We start from the raw sequence: 23,921 nt of genomic DNA, 5'->3' as shown, positions 1-23,921 counted from the left end.
ATGGGGACCCGGCGGCGGCGGTGCGGCGAGCCTCTGGGCGGCCCAGGGGCGCGGGCTCTCCGCGGCGCTGCGCCCGCTGGCCCTGAACGCGGATTTTAAAAGCGGCTGCTCCCCCGGCCCCACCCGGAGCAATTGGGGTGCGAGAGGGGACGAAGCGCCCCCTCCTATCGGAGTGCAGGGCCCCCACCCAGGCCGGAGCTCGACCCCCGAGCGTGGGGTATGCGCCGCTAACGGTCCCGTCGGGCGGGCTTTCCTCGGGCGGAGCGCGCATGCGGTGCGCCCCAGCAATGGAGTGTCCGGGGAGACGGCGGGCATGACGGCTGCAGGATGGGCGCGAACAATGGCAAACAGTACGGCAGCGAGGGTGAGTGGGCCGCCCGGCCTGGGTTCCCGATCGCGCCCCTCCCTCCCCTCGCGCTCCCGTGTGGGAGGGAAGGTTCTCGCGCGCTGTCCGGCGCACCCCCTGGGCACCCTGTCCTGGCCATCGCCGTCCCCTTTGGCACCGAGTGTTCAGGCGCCCCGAGGATGCTTTCCCACCGTGGGGGTCTCTTTAAGCAACTTCCCAGGTTGTCTTTGGGAAGGCTCAAGTTGCGTTTCTGCCGAGTTTCTGAACAAACGTGCCTCAACTTTCCTTCCCCGGGCATCTGGGGTTTAGGGTGATGGTTTGGCAGATGGCGGAAGACGTTTTTGAAAAATAACGCTGTGAAACTTTCCCAGGCCTTTGTGCTCCTGTCCTCTGGATTTTCCCCTAGCAGAAAACTTTTGGAAGAAGTAGTCAAGTTTCTATTCTCTGCTCACTGCCCCTGGGCTAACAACTTCGAGAACCTGACAACCTATAGGCCCTGCGGGGCGATATGTGGCTGGGGGCTTTGTCTGGGCTCTCTCGGGGCTCAAGACGGGCAAAGGACCATCTGTTACGTAGGGCTGGAAATTGCACAGAAATACTGCCTGTCAAGTGGGAACTTGGAAGTTGGGGAACTTTAAACTCCACCTACTCCTAAAGGGATGATGGATGTGTGGGTTGGCTTCTCCCTCGTCCCTCCTTTCCCTCTTTGCATAAAACCGTATGGTTGTAACCCAGTTGATTAACAGCATGCCTCTGATAATGCATACTGCAAAGGCATTTTCTTTAGTTCAAAAGTTAGAAAAATTTGTCTTTCCTGAACTTGGCTGGAAGGGGCGTGGAAGAGACAGGGTGGGTTTTATAGCCTGCCCTCAGAGGACAGCCGGTTACAAACGGGGTCCAGCGCCTACTGACTGGTAGGAATGCAGAATAGCTATTCACCATATGGTGTCAGGGAAACTCCTATCATCCTGTTCAAAACTTGGAGTTGTGGCCACACAATGTGGATGTGTCTCCCCGTGTTTGTGTGTGTATTCCTTTCCAGCAGTGTTGTGAAATGACAGCAGAAACCAACGCAAAAAAAAAACATACCCACAGAACCTTTTGTTTAAATCATTCCTTCCCAGATCATGTATAGAATTCCACATACATATGAAATATATATAATTATATATAAATGATGTCCTTATTCTGGGCAGTTATGTGAGTTTTTTTCTTCCTGACAATACCATTTTTAAGAAAGTTAAATGGTTGTCTTTTTAGATAGAAAATGTGAAAGTATGCCAGAAAACATTATTGGAGAATCTTGGCCACTCCCCAAAACTTCTTAAGAGTTAACGTTTGAAAAATTTGTGGAAAAATGAAAGACTAAGCCTTCTTACTCTGAGTTATCACAGGCTTTCAGGGCGGGCAGTGTGCACTTGTCAATTCTGGGTGTGCGTACGTTATTTTCCTTGAACTCTGCGGGGCGGAAGGACACCCCAAGAGGCACAAGAGTCACTGCTCTGCGTTCTTGAGCAACCCCAACCCCCTTCGCTCGTCCTAATCCTCTGCAACTTGTTCTCATATCCCAGTGTTCCCGTATTGTACAGTGTGTGGTGTATGACGACTTCCTGTCTGAACAGCAGCGTTTTCAACCCTTGGGAGGGAAAAGGAGAGACAGAGAACTAATGTTCTCCAGCTGTTATACGTAAATGCTACCTCTGCATTTTCACTTCAGTTGAAGTGAAATTTTACTGGGATCGGATTTAGATACACTGTGGACTTGCCACAGGCAAAGCCTCTTGGGCTCAGCTGATGCAAGGGGACCAATAGGAAGCTTTGGGAGGTAACTGCGTTTTGGCTGGAGGGACACATTGTGCTTAGTTTTTTAAAATCAGTTTTCTTCAGATGCATCCCGAGGTTCCTCTGCGATAAGCAAGGAAAAAAGAGAAATCGAAGTAACGTGAACTTCTTAAAAAATATTTTCTCTCTCCAGTTCCCCTGGACCTCTCCTAAATAGAGTATGGTAAATGTAATTGAGTATGGTCAACTTTGTTAACACAGTGTTATGGAAATGTGTGACACAGGCATATTAGCCTGTTGGAATTTAATATGTCAGGGCCATGTCTCTTACCTAAAATGTCAATTTTCAAAGAAAATGACAGCAGCCCCTAGACACAGTATCTCTATTATTAAAGGAGACTGAGGATTAAGACAGTTTTGGTAGATTTAGTGCAATTGGGTATGGTATATTTAAAAAGATTATGAATGTGTATCTGTAGAATTCAGTGAGATAGCTCAGCTGTAAAACATTGCTGTTTGTGTATATGTACCTTAAAAATTTGCAAGTTAAGTATATTTTTCAGTCGACACCATCATGTAAATGTCAACCACCTTAACTTTAATAACAGGTGGTGGTGAGTTATTAGAAGGTTTAAAGCCTTGGTATTTCATATATAATCTCAGTTTATCCTGCTCCTGAATATTTCCTATATAATCTCAGTTTATCTTGCTCATGAAAAACATCTTTTTCATTAAAACAACAACAAATATATTATTCCTGAGGTTTACCTTAGCAGGTGCAGTGGATTCCTACTTCCTGTAATTCAAGGACCAGCACATTAGCATCACCTGGGAGCTTTCCAGCAACGTAGAATCTTGGGTTCCTCTTGGAACTACTGGTTTATTTATCATGTGCATGTTAAAGTTTGGGGAAGTTCTTGTGCAGGGTGAAGAGCATCGATTTGGGAGTCTGTAAATTTGAATTCAGTTTCAACTTATTGTCTGTGACCTTACTCAATTCCCCAGAAATCTTCCAGTCTTTCTTCTCCAGAAGTATCAGGAGAGTTTGTTATTGGCATTATTTGTCATGATCTAAGCCTTGAGATGTAGTCATGCATTTTATTTTGCTGTTATAATGCCTTAATGCACCACTTAATGGAGATTAGCCTTGGGAAGACATATCAAAATAAACAGGGCAGTATCTTGCCAATGGGTTTCATCCCCGGGCAAGTTTGCTATGGAATCAGTGTGACCAAAGAAATTGACAGCAAAATGGTCTTTGGGGTGAAAGGGTTTATTACCCGGCTTGTTCTCTCTATGGTAGGTTGAGCACTAGCATCTCTGCCTCCTCCCAGAGCACTGGGCCGAGCTCTCTATATAGCGCAATAATAGCTTATTGCCTAATGGCATGGAAGCGGCAGCCAAGCAACAGACCAGTTACATCATCAGGTGGTTTAAGCTCAGTGCGGATCCTGGTCATAGGAACCCCAACGTCCCCACACTCCACCCCTCCAGGATTCTTGCCTTACAATCTACACACTTTCAATCTTCCACAACGGTCCCTGTGCAAGAAAGCTGGAGCACTGTAACCAGATTCCACAATAGCAACAGAGGATAACAATAACTTAGAGATAATAAAAATTAAGATACAGCAAGATTTTGATACAAAATTATAATAATCCTCAAGCCAGAGGAGGTTCTTAATAACAAAAATTGTAATAATCTACAAGCCAGAGGAAGTTCCCAATCCACAAAGACTTTAGGGGTGATAGGATACATGTTTTAATGTCACCAACATAGGTAAATTTTGTCCATCAGGTAGGATGCATGCAAGAGAGTGGTCCTGTGATAGAACTGTAGCAGGAAGGGGGTCCCTTCCAGGTCTAGTACACCATACTTTTACTCCTTTCCCTGTGGGGGTTACTGAAGGGACTATATATAGCGCCTACTGGAGGTGCATGCACTGGACACAATGATAAAACAAAACTCCCTGGTAAGATGCTCCTACTTTCTGGCCGTTCAGGATATACTACTGTGACCTTTGGCGGCCACTCTGCTGTTATTCCAGAAATACACAGGAAGCCAGCTTCCAGGCCTTGTCCCCAAGGTGCCAGGAGAGCCAGCCGTCGTTGGTCCATGTGTCGAAAGGTCCAAGGCCACGTTCACTCCATGGAGTCTCCGGAGTTCAGTGCAGTTGGTGCTGGCAGCAAGATGTTATTCTGGTTGCCAAACCTCGGCTTCAGTGATTCTTCCTTGGTTTGTACTTGCAGTTGTATAGGGGAGGCAGCCACCGTTGGTCCATGTGTTGAAAGGTCCAATGTGTTAACATGTCTACGGGGCTCAGAGCTCCCTTTCGGAGGGTCTCATTCAAATGCCGTAGCACAGTCCATAAGCAGACTGACCATCCCTGCAGACTATTGGTATCTGGCTTTAGTCTGGATTTTAACAAGCCACTGTGCCTCTCTATCATGCCTGCTGCAGTAGGATTTTACAGCACATGAAACTTCCACTTGATTCCTAGCTGTTGTACCCATTCTTGCAGTGTATGCCCAGTAAAATGGGTGCCCTGATCACTCTCAATCACCTGTGATCAGCATAGGCAGCAAAGAGACACTCCAGGCCTCTTTTGGTCATCTGCTGGTCTGCACAACGGGTAGGAAAAGCAACCAGAAGTCCAGTAGCTGTGTCCACACAAGTCATGGCATACTGATATCCTTCTGACACAGGTAGGAGCCCAATATAGTCTATCTCCCACCTAACGAGGGGTATAGGCCCCTTAGCTATTGTCTCATGTTGCTGTGGAACTTGGTGTGTCCCTTTTGGAGCACATGACACACTCCTGCTGGGCTCTACTAACTTCTTCGAAGGTCAAAGGCAAGCCCCACCGATGGGCTACAGGCCACATTGTCTTTTGCCCCACATGCAACAAATGCTGATGTAGCCATTGGGCTATATCAGAGGCAGGCTTTCCTTCTAGCCAACGTATCTGGGCCAATTTATCTGCCTCATCATTTCCTGGGGATGCCAGTGGCAAATGACCTGTCACATGGTACACTAATTATTTTAGTCTGATCACAGGCCCATAAGTCTTGCCATAATTCTTGCCCCCAAAGGGGTTGGTGACCAGCTAGTTGGCATGGTACCAGGTTGGTAGCTACAGGGTCAGGCCCCAATAGACAGCCCAGCTGTCAGTGCAGACAACTATAGGGGAGAGCTCCTGGCTGATCACAAGCCACACAGCCTGCAACTTTGCCCATTGGCTGCTCTTCCCCTCACCATCTTCCATCCATATTGTCTCAGTCTTAGGATGGAAAGCTATGGCCCTCCATTTTGGGGGCTGCCCACAGCTGGAGCCATCTGTGTACCATGCATCTTCGGGTATAGGGGCTCTTCCCTCCCAATAGGGACTCTCTGCTATTAATGGTTCAGAAGCAAGTTCTTCCTGCTTTTCACTAATATATGTCACTGGCCCCAACAAGTGTTGGAGTTCTTCACTCAAGGGGCCACTAGAGAGGGCACTATGCTGCTGTAGGTAAGCACCCCACTTGGCTAGTGTGGGTGTTTGTGCCACACCACTCCTTGGCTTTTGGGTCCAGTCTCGTACCCACCCCAAGATGGGATAGGTGGTTATTAACCTTACTGGGGCCATTCCAGTGATGGGTTCTGTAGCCAGCAAGGTGTGATACACGGCAGCCAGTTGTTTTTCTAACAAAGTGTATCATACTTCTGCTCCTTTCCATAGTTGTGACCAGAATCCAATGGGTTGGTGAGTTCGTTCAAGCAGCTGCCAGAGACCCCAGCCATAACCATCTTCAGTGATATGAACATCAAGCTCACAGGGCCTTGATGGGTCTATCATACTCAAGGCCTGCACAGCCTTGACTGTCTGTTTTGCTGTAGTAAAGGCAGATGCACATGTCTCATCCCAGTCCCACCTGGCACCCTTTAGTACCAACTGGTATAAGGGCTTCAGAATTTGTACCACGTGTGGTATAAACACTCTCCAGTGGCCTAGAAGACCCAGAAATTCCTGTAGCAATGCTACAGTTGTGGGGGTAGGAAAGGCCTGGACTTTGTCTATAACTGCTTCTGATATAACTTTGGTCTTTCCTGACCAGATGACCCCCAGGAATTTAATAGACAAACCAGGTCCCTGAGCCTTGGTGCTGTTCACAGCCCATCCTTTCTCCTGTAAATGTTGCAGCAGTCTAGGTGCTACACCTTCTAGATCTGAAAGAGAACCGGACGTGAGCATGACATCATCAATATAATGGTACAGCCTCACCATTGGCAGTTTCTTCCATGTAGCCAAGTCCTGGGCTACAAGTGCATGACAGATGCTGGGGCTGTTGGAGGTGTCCCTGTGGCAGGATGGTGAAAGTCCATTGCCGTCCTTCCCACGTGAAGGCAAACTGTTCCTGACTTTCCTGCTCAATGTCAATGGAAAAGAAGGCATTAGCAAGATCTACCACATAATGGTATGTTCCTAGTTCATGGCTGAGGGTATCCATCAAGCCTGCAATAGAGGGGACAGCAGCATGCATAGGGGGTATGACCTTATTCAGTTCTCTGTAATCCACAGTCATATGCCAGGAGCCATCTGGCTTTTTTACTGGCCACACTGGGGAATTGAAAAGACTATGGGTGGGTTTTATAATATCCACCTTTTCCAGCCCCTGGGGAGTTTCTCCAATCTCTTTATGCCCTCCAGGCAGTTTGTATTGTTTGGTATTAGTCACCTGCCAAGGAACAGGCAAAGCTGTGGACAGGTGCCTAGCATGTCCCCTCAGAACTGCCTTCACCACACATACACTCAATCTGAACTCACCTGCAGTGGTCTGCAACTATAGATCCTGCAGGATATCAGTCCCCAAAATATACTCAGGAATAGGAGATACATACACAGTATACTCTTTTGGGGGTAGATGCCCTATTCCCAAAGGGATTTAGGCTTTTTTTACTCTGATAGCCTTCCCCCCATATCCATCTATGATAATGGGGGTCCTGGGAAACCCCTCAGGGTTACCATGTATCAGTGAACATTCAGCCCCTGTGTCCCCAGAGCCAGGACACATTGTATGTTCACTGGGGACCAATGGATAGCTATTTCAACATGTGGCTGCCGGTCCCCCCCTGGTCCCTCAGGGCAGATATCTTGACCTTTCCTTCAGTCAAACTGTGTTCCCCAGTCACCTTCCTGCATGAGCTCAAGTGAGGTTGGCTCATTCTCCAGCAGGAATTCTTGCAAACACACATATGCCAGGAGCCATGTGGCTCTGTCTTTGACCTCTGCCTCTTTGGTCGTCAGGGCTGGAACTGCTGCTCTGGTTTAAGCTGTTGCCATAGCTCTAGTAAGATCCTATTGGATTTTCCATCTAATTTCCTTCCATCTGCTCCTGCCCATATTAAATCAACCCACATCTGGGTCCTCGTAACCTTCAGAGGGCCCTGTAAATTCTTCTTGTTTCTTTCCAGCTTCTCATTGCTTCTGCCTCTCCTAAGTCTGCTACTGTACGTGTCACCTCGCTTATGGGATGCCCTAAGTGAGGGAAAAGAATGGCCACTAGAGACCCAAAGAGGGATGTAGGAGCCATTGGAAGTACAATATTTCTCATCTCAGTAGTGAAAATCTCTTCATCTGGGTTATAATTCTATGGACTATAAATGGCATTTCTTAGGCCTAGCTCTCATAGCACCTGTTGGAGCTCAGCATATGTCTGCCATCTAACAAGAGAGGATGGCAAATCACCCGAATTGGGCCACACAGCCCGAAGTGCAGCCATAAGCCAATCGAGGAGGGGGTGACTCCCTGGGGTCTGATGTGCATTTTGTAATCGTTTCCTCAAGGCAGGCTGCTCTGTCAGGGAAGACAGCTTTCCCATCTCTGATCCCGACAAAACAATTCCATCCACCCCTGAGTCCCACAGATGCAGGAGCCAAGCTGATACTGACTCCGAGGGCTTCTGCCTAAACCAGGAGCCCAAATCCACCAGCTCAGCCTGACTGTAGGGGTGGACCATAGAGTGCTCCACGACCTGGGGAGGGGGCTGCTCCTCTCCTTGGGGAACTTTCAGCTGCTGAGTCTTTATTTTCTTTACAACCACTGGGCGTGCTTTCAATACCGGAGGGGCCAGTGCCTCCAGCACCACCCCTTCATCCTGCTCCAGCTCCTCCATTTCTGGGGCTGATGGCACTTTTCTCTCCCCTCTCCTGAGTGCCTCCTCTGCTACAATCTTTACCTTTTCTACTGTGCCTCGCAGCAATGTTAGCTCAGTCTTCAGAAGGTCTCTTAACCTTCAGCTCAATGCTTCGCAGCTGATGTTCTCATGCCACCTCCACCTGTGCTTCCCTCAGGAGTGCGTCCTTTTCCTTGATGGCCTCTTCCTCCTTCAGAGCACCTGGCAGTGCTGCCATCTCGTCTCCAATGGCACCTTGCTGCCAAGTGCTCTCGTGCCTCCTCCTCCCGCATCAAGGCCATCTCCCTCCTCAGGGAATCCAGAGAGGTTTGCAGGCTCGCGTTCTCATGCCACCTCCTCCTGCATCAATACTATTTTCCTCCTCAGGGCATCCACAGATGTCTGCAGCTCATATTCTCGTGCCGCCTCTTGCAACAATGCCACTTCCCTTCTCAGGGAATCTACTGAAGTTTACAGCTTGCGTTCTCATGCCGCCATTTCTTGGGTCTCCTCTGCAGACCTTTTTAAGACTGTGAGAAGCAGCCAACCCACAGTCCCCACTGCCTCACGGGCACACTGCTTCTCAAAGGATCTGCTTACTATATCAAGAGCCACCCCTACTGCCTCAGGTGTCACCTCCATGTGCCTCCAGTCCTGGGGTGGAGCCCAGTCCTCTAGGAGGCAAGCCATCTCAGACCACATACCCATTGGGGGACTATCCACTGTCTCCCCATTCATAGGGGCAGCCTGCTGAAGTACCCCTCCCATAAGGGCAGCCTGTCTTTTTCCTTGGTCAACAGTGAACCCTGCCGACTTTCGCATGTTGTCTTGCCAATGGGTTTCAGCCCCGTGCAAGTTCGCTGTGGATTCACTGTGACCAAAGAAATTGATAGCAAAATGGTCTTTGGGGTGAAAGGGTTTATTACCCGGCTTGTTCTCTTGGTGGTAGGCTCAGCACTAGCGTCTCTGCCTCCTCCCAGAGCACTGGGCCGAGCTCTCTATATAGCTCAATAATAGCTTATTGCCTACAGGTGTGGAAGCGGCAGTCCAGCAACAGGATCAGGTGGTTTAAGTTCAATGAGGATCCTGGCCATAGGAACCCCAACTTCCCCACAGGCAGTTAAGACTATTATTGCCATGAAATCAGTAAATGCTCCTCCCTCTTTGCCATCCCCTGTACCCCTCATCTTTATCTCCCATCTCCTAACTCAGTCAGTTCTGAAATCCCTGCTTTTCTCCTTAGAATGAAGGTCTGTATCAATCAATAATGGGTGTACCCAAAGTGTTTTTTTTTTTAAATACTTACTGAATATTCAAGTTAACAGTGGAATTTGCGGTAATTTCCCCACATGCTCCCTCCCACAAAAAGCTGTTTTTTTTTTTTTTTTTTTTAGCTTCCTTGGATTTTAGGCCAACTGGAATTTTGCTCTAGGGAAGAGTTACGGTACCATTCCATTAATTTAACGTTCTAGAAACATAAGCGAATGTCTAAATGATTAGTATGTTCTGGTAAATTCTTTTATGGCAGACTATTTTTTTCTCTCTATCTTCTGTCAAAAAGTGTAAATTTCAGCCCCTGTGTAGAAATCTGGAGAATGAGTTGGGGTGATTCAAAGCCATTAGGACCATTAGCTTTGACTCTCATTAAACCAAATAAACAAATCTCTCTGTTCAAGTAGGAAGAGACAGGCTGCTTTCCCTGCCTTTTAAGGTTTCAGAGCCTCATCCTCTCTTGCTTGGTGGTTTCTTTGTTCTGTTTATTCTACTCCAGCAGGTCTGAGGCAGTAATACTCTGTTAACAGCTCCTCGCAAACTCTTGGGTGTTGTTGAATTGGAGCTGATGAGGCCTCAGTGACAGTGTCTGGCCCTTGGTAGCTCTGTTGCGTTATCAAGTGCCCTAGGTCACTTTCACCATCTCAGATGGCTGTCAGATGTGAGTAGAGCCAGTTGCCCAAGGGCATAAATCATCACAAGTCCATCACCACCTTGGGAAGCAAGTCTTGAAATAATAAAGGTGAAGGCAGCCAACGTTTATTGAAAGCTTGCTATGTCCAGGCATGATGCACTCACTGACTCCTGTAATCCTCATAATGGGCCAATGGGGCAGGCACTCCAAAGGCCCCCATTTTACTGATGAGGAAACATACCTGCAGAGAGGGTGATCATTTCTCAGGGTCTTACAACTAGTGTTAAGTGGAATTGGCATGCAAGGTCAAGTCTGTCTAAGCTCAGGGTCATTCATTGATTCAGCCAATATATATTGACTTCTTAATTCCTACTGTGTGCCAGGAACTCTTCTAGATTTTTGGCATACATCAATAAACAGATAAAAATCCTGTCTTTGCCGATCTTATCTTTGTGTTGTGGAGGGCCTGGAGGGAGAGGAAGTAGAACAGTTAGCATGAGTGCTTGCACACGGGCACACAGGTGACGTCTCTGGGTAAAGAAAAACATCAGATTAAAGATTATTGGGAGTTGGGAGGAGGAGGGGGTTTCAGTTTTAATCAGAGTAGTCATCCTGGACCTTATTGAAAAGTTGACATTTAGACCCAGACTTAAAGGAAGTGAAGGACTGATGCCTGAGGATCTAGGGAGCATGTTGATTGTTAACTTTGAACCTCTATGTTTATATAGTTTATGTAAGTGAATACTCTTTATGCTGGAGGGCCTGAGTCATCATTTTATGCAGTGTAGCATCTTCAGTCTTCTATGAATAGTCAGCTGTAGTGGAGCAGAGTCATTCTGGCCTTTGGGCCTATATTTTGCAAATATATTTTATTCATTTACATTATATTATATTTTGTGACTGCTCTTGGAGTAGGGAGCCTAGGCCATGCTTTTCATGCTGCAACCAGCAGATGTTGCCTTATTTACCAGATATGCGAAGAACCCTCCAAAGGTCTCCCTGAGTCTTAGACAGAAGTGGGTCTTTGTCTTTTGCCTCCAGTAAATAGTTTCATTCTGATGAAAATCAGAAGGTAAACCACACTGAGTCCACTATTTAGTTCAAATCAAAGCAGTGCAGCTAACAGTAACATCAGTGGTTTGACAGAAGATATTTTCAGAGATTTGGGGAATCTTTCTGCACATTTAAAACAGAAAGAAAAGAGAGTAATTTTTCTCTCCCCTTGAGAATCAACTCAAAAAACTTTGTCTTAACTCCTTCTGCCCTTAGAAACAGAATGATTTCTGGGTTGATTTAGAGTTATTAACAATCACTTTTGCCCTTAGCCCTTATCTTGTGCTATCTCTGGAAGCTGTTAGATTACTTTGCATGACTGTTTAACTGGTAGAAACTTCTAGATACTCATTTTAGGATGGCATTAAGGATGTATTAAAATATATGACCCTGATTTGTGCTTGTGTTGCATGTCTTTAATAAATGTTGTAACTGTGTATAAGATTTTGAATTGGTATTATTGGTTAAGGATATTTGATCAGAAGCTACAGATAGACTGGAACCACACAAAGACAGCGTCCTTCTTGAGATGCTCTGACACACTTTTGTGCAGCACGGTATCTACTGTGAGTGAGCCAGAGCAGCAGATCTTCCCAGAGTAATGAAGTCCACATCAGCTGGGCTTTCCAGAATGTAGCCTTTTTTTGGTTCTGGTTGCTGAAAAATAGACATCTTCTTCCACCTATTCAGTGCATAAATCTCCTGCTCTAAGAAAGTTCATTGTCTAGCTGAGAAGTCAGGGAGAAGGCAGGGAGGCAAATACTATTAGAAGAAGATGATGGTAAGTGCTGATGGACAGGAGTACTAGGTGTGCTGATGGACAGGAGTACTATGTCTCCAGTGTACTAGGTGCAGACGTATATGAAAAGGGGGAGGCGTGCATCAGAGGAGAGATGCTTTCTAAATAATGACAGTGCTGGACAGTGTCTGCACTTCTCAAAGTATCTAAAGGATATGCATGTTTTCTAAAACAATAGCAACAAAACAACAAAAACAGGTGAATTGGAAGAGGAGTAGCTTTGACTCTTAGGAGAAACTAATTTGTTAAGAGACTTTCTCTAATTCTTCAACGTCTTCTTGTTCTTTTTCTTATGTGGCCTATTTCATGGAAGGTGATTCCTGTGGGTTCCATAGCTGAGGAACCTGGAATGCTTCAGAGAAGGGTCAGAAATGTCTGACCAGTCTGGGTCCTTCTCAAGCCTGCACGCTGCAGTGAAGGACAATGGAAGGTTTTGGGCAGATACTTTTAAAATGTGTTAGTTAATACCCCAAAGATGTACAACTTTAAAACTTCTGACATGAATAATCATTAACCATCTCTGAATTTTCTTTGGTAATGAAATGTAAACACATGGTCAACATTTTCCCCAATCTGTGGTTGAAGAAGTGTGGATTGTTTCTGGAGCTATAAATCTCCATTAGGTTATGCATTCGTTGTGCTCATTCTATCAATTCCTATTTAAATTCTAAACCAGTAACAAAATGAAAAACAGTTGTTAACACTGCATGAACTCATAATTGTAACTTTAGAAGCCTTGAGCAATGTGTAGAAATGTTATTAAAACATTTTTTGTTTGCTACCCTTTTTGTGGTAAATTCCTTTGCTGTATTTTTCAAGCAGATTCAAGCAGTGGAAAGAGAATCAAAATTTTTAGAGAAAAATTTCAGGAATTTTTTGGTACTTGTGGATTGACCTTCTGGTTGCAAGTAACCCTCTTTTTGGCAAGGTGGAGAAGTCAGGAAAAAGCTACTTATATGTGCATTTGAACTTTTCGGCCCAGCTGAGTATGTGAGTCAAGTGGTAGTGGCATCTGGGTTCAGTCCAGGACTAAGGCCAGGCGTTACATGTTCAACCGTGAATGCTAGCTCAGACCCCAGGCAGAGGTAGAGCGGAGGAAAGAATACTAGTACAAGGGGACAGAAGAAGAGAACGCATTTAGAGAGAACAGGAATTGGAACATTGAGTGTGAACAGAATCAGTCAGTGCTCTATTCGAATCTCTTTTCTTAAAAATATCTTGACTCATGGAACAAAAATGATTATTAATAGATGTTTGATAGGCTTGGCTATTGCCGAGTTTATTATATTTTTGGTCATTTTGGGAATAGTAGGTAAGAATTATAGAGCACATCCTAGGTGCCCTTGCCCCTCTTTATATTCTTGTAGTTCACAACAGCCGGAGAGGTGGGCACTGATTCTCCATTTTACAGTTGCCAACATCACAGCTTCGAGGCCAGCCCCTGCCCAGGGTGCCCAGCTGGTGAGTGGTCCAGCCCTGCCTCTGCGGCTGCTGTGCCTGGGACCCTCTCCCACCTTGTCATTGCCGGGCAGCCCCAGTTTCCCATCTTTGTTTTTTGTATGTGTTTCAAAGAATTTCAGTGACTGAGAAGTAGCTGTTAAAAAAAAGTGACAGTTTTATGGATGAGGTGATCAAAAATGAAAGACATCTTTTGAAGGAAACTTTCAGAAGCTCATTTTACCTGGTCCTCCAAGGACAAATTAACTGCTCATTAGGTAACAATCTGCTGACAAATTGGCAGGCTAACTAGTGTCTATAATAACATCAGCAGGTAAAATAATTAGCATATTCTTTAGAGTCTGCAGAGCATAACGAAGGACTGAGAGGCTGTCTTCCTGACCCTCCGGAGCATTAGGAACTTGTCCTTGCTGTCTGTCCCGGGATAGCTCCTCACCTGGGGTAGCTCCAGTACCTACCCAAAAAAGGGCAGAGAAAGGTGCACACATTTTCTTTCGTCCTTGAGTGGCTTATAATTATGCCTTACATTTCTCTCCAGATTCAAAACTATGGATTTGAAACAGCCATTAATATGGGGAATTATTCCAATATGTATTTGAGAATTTGCCCTTCTATTTTGCCAGCCCCTGGGAGACTTCTCCATGAGTGTGCCTATGAAATTGCTTGGAAACTCTAAAACCTTATAGAAATTCATCTTATTTATCATCCCTGGGACCATGGGGGAGGGGTGTCCATCATGATCCCCACTTTATAGGTGTGGAAACTGAGGCCTTGGCCATTTAAATGACTTACCTTGATTTTATAGTGAGGATTAGATAGGATCATTTTAATTCTAAATTTATCACACTTTCCATTATACCATCCCTCTCCTTTAGGTGTTACAAGGAAACAAAAATAAATCATGTGGGAGGATCATCACCAGGCATTCTTGCCATATTTTGAATTGCTTGCTCCCAAAGATGAAAATGGGCATCTGCAAGCCTAGGTCCTTTAACTGCTTTTGCAGCTGTGCTTAAAGTAGAGACTCTCGCTCCCTCTTGGTCATTTCAGGCCACTGGAGCTATGCCACGGCCCAGGGTGCAACCTCCCAGTGATCAGATTATCGTAATGATAATGCAGATTGAATTGTTGTTAGACAAATGTTCACGACAAGACAGAGGGCACTTGCTAGTTGATAAAACTTGGCTGGGGCTTTAGGGGTGTTTCCCTCCTCTGAAAAACTGCTTGAGAGGCTTAGAGAAAGTTTCTTACTGCTGGCTAGATCACAGAATCAACTTGAAAACTGGGGACCCTCAGCTTCATGGGAGTCCTGATTCTCTTCAGTTTTCTGGTATCCTCTGCTGGTGAGTAAACAGATTTCTCAGAGGTCTTTGGAAGTGTTTCCTGGGGCAAGCCCTTAGAATGAGTTAATTTCCGCAGAAGTCATTGGGGTTCTATCATTGTTATGATAGAACTCTACCTTGTTCATTTAGCCATTAATGGGTTCACTTTCCATTCACTGGCCTTAAGTTTGAACACATTTTTATTCTATTTCCTGCACTCTTCCCACATGCTCCCCCTGCAGTGAATATAACCCCACTCACATAGTAGGTCCTCAGTATATTTTTTGTTAGGTAATCAAATGAGGTAAATGAGGATGAGTATGTAGCCACAATCTTTATTGGATCAAAAAAAAAAAAAACCTATGAAATCTTATCATATTTTCAGTGGACTTTTCTTGGACATTTTACAGTAAAAGAAAAATTTCTCTGGACATAAATTTTCTTCTGAGGATATTCTAACTTGGACCTTTATTTTTAACAGTGCAGTTCTCTCTTCTTATGGACAAAAATAGGTTTTGTTCATTTAAGGAAAAAGGAAATATGCGTTTTTTTAGCATGAAGACATTAGCAATATTGTCACCTTAACTTGTTTTAATGATTAGTATTGAGTAGAATACTATTGTGTATTTTTTGTTGAAAATTACATTGTTTGGGAATACTTGTTTCAACTGATTTAGAGATTGGGTTTATATGACACTTAAACCGATCATTAATCTAGGAAACATTTGAAGAATTCAGTCTTTAATAAATCATTCCTTTGGCTCTGTGTTTTCTCTTTCTGGATTAAAGGGTCATAGGATTATGAATCCATTTAAATTCATATACTAATTTACTTTTTTGGGGGAATTTGCATCTTTATTTTTCTGCTTTTCATTGTACCGAACATAAAAGATATTGTGTGTGTCTTGGTGTGACTGGAATGATTTCTAGTAAATCTTCTGCCTCTGGTTTCTCAGATTACTAAAATCAGAAGTGAAATAATCAGTTTGAGAAAAAAAGAAAAATATTATCGAGCTGTAGTGTGGGTGGATGTGTAACTACACATGAGACTGTATTTAAATACCCCCTTTCTATGTATTAAGCAAAATCCATTACTCGTTACATCTTTTTTTTTCTTTTGTAAATGGAAAGAAAGTACATATCCTCTAAGGAATTTAAGAAATACAATCAAAATTGAAGTGTCATTTGTCTCTTTAATAAGCATCAGACAGAGGGTCACTGTAACAATCAAGCTAAGAAAAAGTAAACAGTCCAACACATGAGCTTTATCAGATGGAATGTGGGACAGCAGCGACTCCTTTATGAACACAGGACTTGAAGTAGTTCTGTGACATGATGTCCACTTGGAACTGTTTGTCTTAGTTTGTTCACCTGAAGGAGTGTTCAGCTCAGGTGAGTGGATATAGAAGCTTCTTGGTGGGAATTTCACTCTACATGACCCTGAGCTGGGTTGACACTCTTTTTGAAGTGTAGAGTATAAGTTCAGGTTCATAGGCAGCATTCATATGCTCATTTTTGTGTTTTGATTTTTAATTTTAAAGATCAACAGTTGCTCCATTGGTTGGAGAGGTTTATGTGGCCCCATTTGGACAACGTATGTTGTGCACCCTACTTGGAAAAAGTAAATTTTAAGACATGGCATTTCTGTCCTGAACAGCCTACTTTTTTGCATTTTTATTTTGCATCTACTTTGCTTATTTAATTATATTTTAGTAATTTTCTCTTTTTTTCCTCTCTCTCTTGAAAGACCTCTCCTGTTGATTACCCTGCAAGCTTGTTCTGAGAGACATTATCTCCTTGGGGAGTCCTTCTCTACTCCTAAAGCCATAACAACAGGAGCCAAGCAATAAAAAGCCAATTCCCTCCCCTTGGTTGTGCTTCGAATAGTCATTTCTTTGATACGGGTTAATAAAAGCAGGAAAAGGATCATTTTTAAATGCTTTGGTTGGGGTTGCTTTACTTCCAATAAGGAAAATTGCCTCACAAAGGGGAGCACTGGTAATGAAGATACAACTAACTGAATAATTATATTCTGTCTAATATCAAAATCCCTAAGCTGCTGCCTGTAAATCTAATTTAGTCTTGGTATTGCCGTGTGTTCACTGTAGTGTGTAGACTGAAATTTGCTGCTGCTGCTGATCATCTCTTCACAGTTTACAAAGATGAATTTCAAATGCTCCTGCCAATTTTTGATATGTGTGAGTTTTTTCCTTAGCAGTATTTGTAAGTCTTGAGGTTAGGTGACACAAGGGCATGGGAAGGTGACCAAGTATGAAATATGGAATAGAATCATGGATATTTTAGTGGCAAAAGTGACCACAGATCACCCTGCAGAGAAAGGGATTGAGAGAAAGAAGTGGAGCAGCTTTGCCAAGGTCACAAAATAGCGAAGCTTTCAGATACTAAAATTGGTTTCCTTAGTCCAGCTGTTTCTTTTTAATCCATTTCTTTCTTCCTCACTGTGCCTCATACCCTTTTTTCTTCCTTCCTTATTTTCAGAAAACTTAAGGTGAATGTAGTGGCTGTCCTACTTCTCTGGGGTTAGCCCCTCCTGCAATGACTCTCTTACCCCCAGTCACACTGAATCTTGGCCACTGATGGCTCACAGCCCAGTGCTTCTCCAGAAATTGTCACTGAAGGCAGGGGAGCAGCTCTCATGAAGTCCAGTTGAGGTGGGAATGCTATCTGGGGCAACCCCGAAGGACCGTCGTGGGCCCATAGCTCCCCACGGAGTTGGCTGAGTCCTCCGTAGCAATTACATCGCAGACCAACTTCTGTCTCTGTCCAGTCTGCCTTCTCCCCTGCCTTTCACAAGAGTGATTCTGAGGGTATTTCCCTATACGCCACCTGTACTTATGATCATCTCAAAGACTGTTCATCAGCAAACCCAACATAAGACACAGAGAAGTTGGAATAGGGTACGGTTCTGGCCGTGGTCAAGGTGAGGACGCCACTGCTGTAAAGCCATGTACTTCCTGGATATCTCCCTTAAGACGGAGTCTTCATGCTCTGGTTTTCTGCATGGGGACCTACTCTAATCCTTTCATTGTATAGATTAGGCAATCCTAGTACACTAAAGTGAGTTGATCAATAGCACATAGCTCATTGGAAAAGAGGAGAAACAAGCTTATAGCTCAGCTGCTACTAGTGCTGTTTTGGGAGAGCCATGTTGAAATTTATTCAGAGTTGTTCTGCTGCTGTAACTCAGAATTGACTGCAGATGGGTCTAGAGACCATTTATCTGTCTGATCTATTTGCTCAACTGGCACTGAAATCAGACATCTCAACAATTCCTACGTGGTTCCATCTTGCTGATTATGTACTAGTTTTTGAACAGTGATTGGAAGCTCACCATAGTTGATAATAAAACAGTGAAGAAGAAATAGTGTAGTAGAAACAGATGGTCATAGCCATATTGCCTGAAATCGGCATTTCGTATTACTGGCTATTAAGAGAATTGGGAAATTGGCAAGGCTTATTGGTAGACCAGTGGCAAGTGCAGATTCATTAGACAGATGAAACATGCAGGAGTAGGTTGACAGAATCATAAGCAAAATGAAAAATGACTACAAATTAATATGTAGTCTCATGATCATCCTAAATAGCTTATTAGTCATTTTATTATGCTCAGATAATGTTCCGTTGAGATTCTCAAACTGTAATAAGCTCAAGCACTATGATCCTGAGAAATTTGGAAGTAATTGAAAACCAAATTATTAGTTTATTATTATCCCTTCTACAAGGATTCTGATTTTGTATGTTTTCCTTGGCATAATAAACCAGGCTACTCCTTTAGAAAACATTCTTCAACTCCCATTGTCTGTAAATTAAGTCAAAATTTATTTTATTTGGTATTCAAGCCCGTATGTATGCTGTAGCCAGATTCCTTCTCCAGCTTTCTCCTAAGCTGCTGTTCTGTATGCACTGCATACCGTGGCCGAACTGGGTATGCTCCTCAAATATATCTTGATTTTCCTAGATTTGTGGGTTTTGTCATGCTCCTCTTTTTTTCTTTCCTTGGAATATTCTTCCCATGTGATTAGCCAGCAAGTCCTGCTCAATTCAGGCCCTATTCAATGTTAATTTTTAAAATGAAACTTTCTTTGATTTTCCTTAGATATATCTTTGTTTATAATGCTTGACCCTTTACTTTGAAGAAGTATGTCAGGTTCTCTCAACTGTATTTTCTCTTCCCTCTGAGCCACAGTGGCATTTCATTTTTATGGAACTTTTATATTCTGCTTTGCATCTGCTTGAATCTCTCTAATCCAATAAATATTTGTAATATCCGTGTACCAGAATCTGTGCTAGGTATTGGAAAGTTAAACAATATAAGAAATTGTTTCTGACCTAAGGGGCCTACACTCTAGTAGCTGAAATATAATAAAGGAGCCATGGATGGCAAAACTGAAGCATGCGATGGGAGACACAAACTTGGCCAAGGTGAGCTTTAGCTGGGGATGTTCCCAAGGCCTTCCTGTCTGAGATGACCTTGAATTGAGTGGAAAGAGGAGTAAGGGCTTGGCAGGCATGGCTGAGAAGGAGATAGGGGGAACAACAGAAGGTCAGACAAGGAGGAAGGAGCCAGGGGATAAGAGATGAGGGGAGAAGAGGGTAGTCTGAACTGAGCTCCACACCTGGAGAGGTAGGCAGGTTCTCATGGCCATGAAAACAGTGGGAAGGTTGGGGGATGGCAGGAGGGAAATGTTCTAGCAAGGGCATCCTTGGACAGATTTGAGGGATCACTGGAGAGGCATGTGGGTTGCTCTTCTTTGCTCCTTGTGTTTACTTCCATGTGAAGGGAGTCTGATTTATAAAACTCCTGGCCTGGGGTACTTCACCTGGTTGGTAAATTTGGGAGGGTTAAAGTTGATATCTGAACCCTATTTTGTTTTCCTTTTGGAAAGAGCTGCCCTCAGGGCACAGCTCCTCTGGAAGAAGCTCTTCTGCCCATGAGGAGACCAGCTTTGGTCTCATATTTGCCAACACTTGAGTTCAATGTTAACCATTTGGCTATAGAACTAAAACCACAAGCTCTGAAGTAGAGTTCCTAGAAATAAAGGTGCTATTTTCTTCTCTGTCATTCCTTTTAAATTATATTCCAGTTTGTTTTGACACTGGTGGGAGAAAGGGGTACTATCCATTGAGCCACATCAAGACCTTAATGTGTGTGGTGTGAGGTAGGGAGAATAGCTGAGAGCAGGCGAAAGCCTGCATATGGCATATGGCAGGGTATAGTGACTGGAGAGGAACGTGTAGGTTTCAGTGATGACAAGAAGGCAGAATCAGTGGGACTTGGTGTCTGATTGGCTGAGGAAGGGGTTGAGTGAGATGGAAGACTCTGGCAAGACTCTACCTTCTGAGCTGGGTGGTTGGGTGCCCCATTAGCTCACCTTAACTTTCTGATTGACCTGAGTTCCACTGAGTTGGTTCTGGAGGCCAGGGTAGTTCAGTTGGCCCATTATCTCTGCTTTGGTAATTACTACCCAGGATGTGAGAGAATTTTTCAGGGACTGATACATTTGGACATTTGTTCATCTCTGTTGTTCATTCCTTTATGAATTCATTTAGCCAGCAGGTATTTATTAATCTCCTTCTATGTGTCAACATCCAGCTCAGCCTGCCCATGAGATTAGTGAATAATAAAATGTCTTCTTGTCCTCTAGGAACTTGGAGTCTGGTGAGGAACCCAGAAAAGCATATAGTAGTGGTGGTGGGGCACCATGCGCATGAAGCAGCTGTGGAGCCAAATACCCCAAGTTAGGATCTGGGCCCTGCTCCTTGCAAGACAGGAGACCTCATCAGAGCCTTATTGTTAAAGTAGCTAAAAATAAATAGCTACCTCAAGTGCTACTTCATTATATTTCTGCATTCTCCTGATTTGGCCCAGTAAACTAGTAGATTGACTTGGAATAAATGCTGCCAGAAAGTTGGAAAATTGAAAAAAGAAAGTTGTTTTTGGAATTCATTTTTAAAACAGGAAATTCCTCTCTATAGCTCGAAGAAGTTGTCACAGGAGCAGCTTAAGCTATGCTCTATTTCTCTCTCTTTTGGACAGTCCCTTCAGATCCGCACTTGGAGGGAAGTTAGAATGTGGTTTATTTTTTGTGAAGTTTTCATTTTTCAGTTCTAATTGCATGAAGGATCTGAAAAAGAGTGTGAGCTATATTTTTATTATGGCAAATGTAGACATTCCTAGGAAGTAGAGAAATCAGGTATTTGTGTGATTGGAAGACAGACCTGGTGTTAACAGGGAGTTAACACTGATTTGTTATTTTCTATGCCATTTCATACAATAATAGACTTTTTAATGGTTCTCATGTTTGTGGGGAAAATTCCACTGTTTTTAGGAGTCCTTACTTCAGTGTAAAATACTGTTCACACACACAAATTGTCCATGTGCTTGTGTATATGGAGGGTATGTATATGTGCACTTTACTGGTCCAGTTCCAGTAGTCACAAGATCAAATTATATGCTATGTGTTAGATTCTGGCACATTTATTTGCTGTGATTTAAAATTTCTCCCAATGTCCACCACTACAGAAATTGAAAAACATAGCTGAATTAAACAAAAGGTGATACAAAAATAGTGATCAGGTTTCCTAAAGGGTACTATTTACTTTATTTAAAGTTACCATTGTTTAACCAAGAACAAAAGTGCCTTAGTTTTGTTCTGTAAGTTTTTTTTTTTCCTGTAAATGGAGAGAAATACAGTGACCTGCTGTAAGGAATTTAAGAAATGCAGTTAGAATTAAAATATCATCTGTTTCTTTAATAATATGGTATCTATCCTACAAGGGATTGTGATGTGCTCTCATTTATGTCAGAAAATGCTTTTAAAGCTGGAGAGGACTCTAGAGATGACTTAGTGCAGTGCTTCCCTTCGGGGACTAAAAAAAAGCTCAGGTACTGGATGCTTGGAAAGAGGCATGCAAAGTCCTGTGCAAGGTACAACGGTGAGCATGGTGGCTGTGAGTGCAGTCCCAGATGCCAGATTTTGGTGTTCAAACTGGCTCTGCCATTTCCTAGTTGCGTGATCTTGTGCAAGTTACAACCTCTTTGTACCTTGATTCTGCATCTGGATAATGGAGTCATTAGCAGTTCTTCCCAACAAGAGTTGACAGGGAATGGATTAAATTAGTAGATAGAAGTTCCATTGTCTGGCTCACAGTAAATGCTACTTATTGCTCCACTTTAAGCTGCATTTCATCAAATCTAAGTAAGTGGATATTGCTCCTCTCTTGATCTCAGAATGCATGACTGCAAGATTTCACAAAATTACAGTGTGATTTGCCACAGCAATTCTAAGATAATATACTGATTATAGAAAGGGTGTCAAATGGGCAGTGGGTTGGGTGGAGAATCAGTTAAATAAATACTAATGTTATCATTATTATTATTAATTATTAAGCGGACTTAAGGCAAAGTTATCATTAGAAGCTGCATCTCCCAGTCTGGTCCTTAGTCCAATATTCTACCTTGTACATGCATGTAATACATTTTTAGACACTTTCATTTTGGGAAATAACTTTTAGCTATTTATTCTAAGCATAAAGAGCCTATTCTTCTTGGGATGGTATCATTTGATTTAAAAATTTGCAACATTTGAGTTTTGTGTTTCCAAGTCCAAAAGATGACAAAGTGCAATGCTCGTATCTTGGTGGAAAAAGGAGGGTAAGGAAAAACCCAAATTCCCATGATTCTGTACAATCTTGCAGGCCTAGGGGATGACAGGGCTGTAAACATTGCCTCTATTTGTTATTGCTTTATATTTATGTGGGTTAAATCTTTATATTTCTTTGTATTGAGCAAAGATTCAGATTTGTCTAAAGCTTTTAAAAGTCATTTGAAAATACTGCTTTCATTACTGTTAAAGGTCATCCAGTAATAGAGTCTGGAATGTCCACTTGTTAAGATTACAAATAAACTCAATAAACTCACTCTGGGGCAAAAACCGTGTAAATTTTGTGTGTCTATGTAAATCCCCCATGGGAATGCCTCAATGAGGGCCTTCGGGAATATGTTTAAGACTTGGGGCCAGACTTGCCCGTCTGATTTGCTCCTCATTGCTGGGTGATGGTCTGAACTGCTTTAGTTGGCCTTTCCTCCTTCCTGCCTCCCTCCCTACCCCTGCTTGTCCTTCATCCATCCCTCCCCCTTCTGTCTTGCCCTTGACCTCTCTTCCATCCCTGTCTTGTCTGAGCACCCTCCCTTTGTGTCTGTCTCTCTTTCTCCAAGGTTTATATTTGACTGTTGTCTCTGGGCAGAATGCCCAGTTAGGTTTATTTGTTTCTCGTAGTTGTATTCAGAGCCTCAGTGACATGTTTCAGGCGGATGTTTCGTATGGCACTTGTCTCCTTTAAAACACAAGTATTTTCCTGGGATTTTGTAGTGTTTTACAATATAAATGCAAACTTGACCTCTTCAAGTGGAGCTTTACAAAAGGAGTACCCAAATTGATTGGAAGTGTTACCAGCTACCCCTGAAGTCAGTTTGCACTGTCCAGGCCTCTCTGTAATGGAATGAAGAGGGCACCTTATTGGTTAGCCTGGTAGTTGCAAACTGCTTTGCATTTGACTCTTCAATAAAAACAATCTGCTGAATTTAGTTTTGTGCAAGATAAAGGCATTGGTGATAATGTAAAAGAATCCCAGGTGTCCTTCCTATTGAGATATAAGCTATTGTCGACTTTGAAGTGGTGGTAAAACTCTAAATACTTCGTCTTTTAGTCTCAGCCTAAAGTCTATTTCTACTTAAAGAAATTATGGTTTGAGGCCTTCTATTACTCTGTAAAATTCTAGCAAAAAGTCTTAAGCTTTAAAATATGGCTTTTTCTATGATGATAATGGGACTTCCTGATTGATATCATTCATAGTTCCAGGTACTGCATTGTACAATCAAGTAGTGGCCAGCAACTAGCCACATGTGGCTTTTAAATATTTAATCAGTTATGCCTTTCAAGGGCCTGGTCTCCACCAGTGGCTGCCATACTGGGCAGCGCAGATGCAGAACATTTCCATCACTGAGAAAGTCCTGTTGGGCAGTGCTGTTACAGAGGATTTAATTTAGGGTGAATGACACTAACCAGTAGATTTCACT

General features: G+C 43.4%; 1 protein-coding gene across 2 annotated transcripts in view; it reads left to right on the top strand.

Moving 5' to 3' along the window:
• The first annotated feature begins 232 nt into the window (after positions 1–232).
• The window catches only part of FBXL7 (F-box and leucine rich repeat protein 7), a 381,821-nt gene continuing 358,132 nt past the window's right edge, over positions 233–23,921 (top strand). The window contains exon 1 of one of the 2 annotated variants that reach the window (XM_017666274.3): positions 233–364. In XM_017666274.3, coding sequence (XP_017521763.1) covers positions 328–364 — 37 coding nt within the window. In that variant the 5' untranslated portion in view covers positions 233–327. The remainder of the gene's footprint in view (positions 365–23,921) is intronic. The other variant, XM_037025164.2, reaches the window with a different exon arrangement.

Source organism: Manis javanica, chromosome 1 (assembly GCF_040802235.1).
Source record: "Manis javanica isolate MJ-LG chromosome 1, MJ_LKY, whole genome shotgun sequence".
NCBI classification, from domain to species: Eukaryota; Metazoa; Chordata; class Mammalia; order Pholidota; family Manidae; genus Manis; species Manis javanica.
This window is presented reverse-complemented; position numbering and strand designations above follow the sequence as displayed.